Below are 2,500 nucleotides of genomic sequence, written 5' to 3' on the forward strand. Positions count from 1 at the left end.
CACACACACACACACACACACACACACACACACGCGCATACACGCATGCACACACACACACAAACACGCAATGCAAACACATGCAAACACACACACGCACGCAAACACAAACACACGCAAACACACAAACACACGCACAAACAAACAAGCAAACACACACACACACACACACAAACGGAGCGAGTGTCTCACCAGTGGCGGCACGCGGGTGTAGCTGTTGACGAGCGGCAGCCTGGCGAGGCTGATGATGACGTTGCGCAGGGTGGGAGTGAGGAATGCTGGGATGGAGCGGTTCCGAGGGTGGCCCAGAAACAGCGCCGTCTGCAGGCCCTCCACCAGCTCAACCATCACCTCACACGCACGCTGCTTACTCACATCTGAGACACACACACACACACACACACACACACACACACAAAATGTTAACAAATGACTATGATCCTAGTCACATAATTGAAGGGTTCCTATAAAACATTGCAATTATCGTTGGTGGCAGACTCGACAAAAGGCACTGCCTCGTTCTCAGTGAGGAGAGTGCAGAGCGTTGTGGAGGAATCTCCAGAACTCACCGTCTTTGGCTGAGTCCACTTCATCTTCCCCAGATTCCGAGTTGGACCTCTTTCTCTCCGGTCGGAGAAGCTGGTCACCAGGCCCCACAGCGACTGTCACACACACACACACACACATATGATAAGTGACCAAAGACCTGTAGCTCCATCTGAATAAAAACACAGTCAACATAGTGTCAACACTCCTCAGATCCACCAATCCCTTGGAACCCATGTCCAGCTCCAGCTCCAGCTCCACTCTCTCTGCAGTCCCAATCCCTCACCCCTCTCCCTGGACATCCCTCCACCAGAGCCCAAACTCCTGTGTGCTCCTCCACACCCTGATCCCCACACACCCCTAGATCTCCATTGCCCTCGTCTGGAGTCCCAAATTCTCCCTGGAAATCTCCTCCGTCAGAGCCCAAACAACTTCCCACCAAGCCCCTGGCTGTGTGCTGCCCTGCAGTGGACCTGGACATTTACTCAGTTAGCAGACACTTCTCTCCCAAGTGACCTACATACAGTATGTCACATCTCACAAGGCCCATTCTCCCCAGAGCAACTCGGGGTAACGTGCCCTGCTCAAGGTCACAACAGTGGAAGCTGGGAATTGAACCCACAACTTTTCAAGCTACTGCATGCTAGCCCAGCTCGCAAACTACTATGCGACCACCACCCCATCTCTACTCCTATCCCACCCTCCCCCTGCGAGGTCACTCGTCCTCTCTGTCCCCCGCGGGTGGGTGGGTGGGTGGGTGTGGAGCCTGACCTGCGTGGATGAGCAGGCGGACGCAGTGGATGATGGACATGGCCTGGCTGAGGTAGGGGGCCGAGGCCAGCAGCGTCCAGACGGCCGGCTGCTGCAGCGCCAGACACACGCAGGACAGCGACGCCTGCAGCTGCACACTCAGGGGGAGCTGGTCCTGCAGCACGCGCCACACCACCGTCTGGGAGAGAGGGAGAGGGAGAGAGGGAGAGAGAGAGAGAGAGAGAGAAAGAGGAGAGAGGGAGAGGAAGGGAGAGAGAGAGAGAGAGAGAGAGAGAGAGAGAGAGAGAGAGAGAGGGAGGGAGAGAGAGAGAGAGGAGAGAGAAAGAGGAGAGAGGGAGAGGGAGGGAGAGAGAGAGAGAGAGAGAGAGAGAGAGAGAGAGAGAGAGAGAGAGAGGGAGATAGATGAGAGGGAGAGAAACAGAGCGAGAGTAGTTGAGAGAGAGGAGGCACAATTAAATGCTGCTCCTAACTTGGCTAAGACCCCACAATGCATTCCTCTTCTATTTATACCAGTGCTGAGGTCAGCTCCGTCCAAACCCTCTAGTCCCAGACATCAGTCATCACATCTGCTGCACTCCCACTGGTCAGGAGTAGAGGATCTGGATGCCTGATCTCAGGCCTGTAGAGGGCCATGAGGAGCGTGTGTGTGTGTGTGTGTGTGTGTGTATGGTGTGGTCCTGACAGACCTCTATGGTGAGGGTGGTGAAGGAGACCACCAGGGCCTCTCTGTGTGGAGTGATCTGTTGGGAGGAGATGTGTGTGTGTGTGTGTGTGTGTGTGTGTGTGTGTGCGGTGCGTTGCGGTGTGTGTGTGTGTGTGTGTGTGTGCATGTATGACTGACCTCTATGGTGAGAGTGGTGAAGGAGGCCACCAGGGCCTCTCTGTGTGGGGTGATCTGTTGGGAGGAGATGTATGTGTGTGTGTGTGTGTGTGTGTGTGTGCGGTGCGGTGTGTGTGTGTGTGTGTGTGTGTGTGTGTGTGTGTGTGTGTGTGTGTGTGTGTGTGTGTGTGTGTGTGTGTGTGTGTGTGTGTGTGCATGTATGACTGACCTCTATGGTGAGGGTGGTGAAGGAGGCCACCAGGGCCTCTCTGTGGGGGGTGATCTGTAGGGAGGAGGTGTGTGTGTGTGTGTGTGTGTGTGCGGTGCGTTGCGGTGTGTGTGTGTGTGTGTGTGTGTGTGTGT

General features: G+C 55.2%; 1 protein-coding gene across 3 annotated transcripts in view; it reads right to left on the reverse strand.

The window, feature by feature from the left end:
* The window catches only part of htt (huntingtin), a 48,510-nt gene that overhangs the window by 11,568 nt on the left and 34,442 nt on the right, over positions 1-2,500 (reverse strand). For all 3 annotated transcript variants that reach the window (XM_062520510.1, XM_062520509.1, XM_062520508.1), the window contains 3 exons: positions 1,318-1,495; positions 570-662; positions 193-377 (listed from right to left, as the gene is read on the reverse strand). In XM_062520510.1, coding sequence (XP_062376494.1) covers positions 193-377; positions 570-662; positions 1,318-1,495 — 456 coding nt within the window. The remainder of the gene's footprint in view (positions 1-192; positions 378-569; positions 663-1,317; positions 1,496-2,500) is intronic.

Source organism: Sardina pilchardus, chromosome 2 (genome assembly GCF_963854185.1).
Source record: "Sardina pilchardus chromosome 2, fSarPil1.1, whole genome shotgun sequence".
In the NCBI taxonomy this organism is placed as follows: Eukaryota; Metazoa; Chordata; class Actinopteri; order Clupeiformes; family Clupeidae; genus Sardina; species Sardina pilchardus.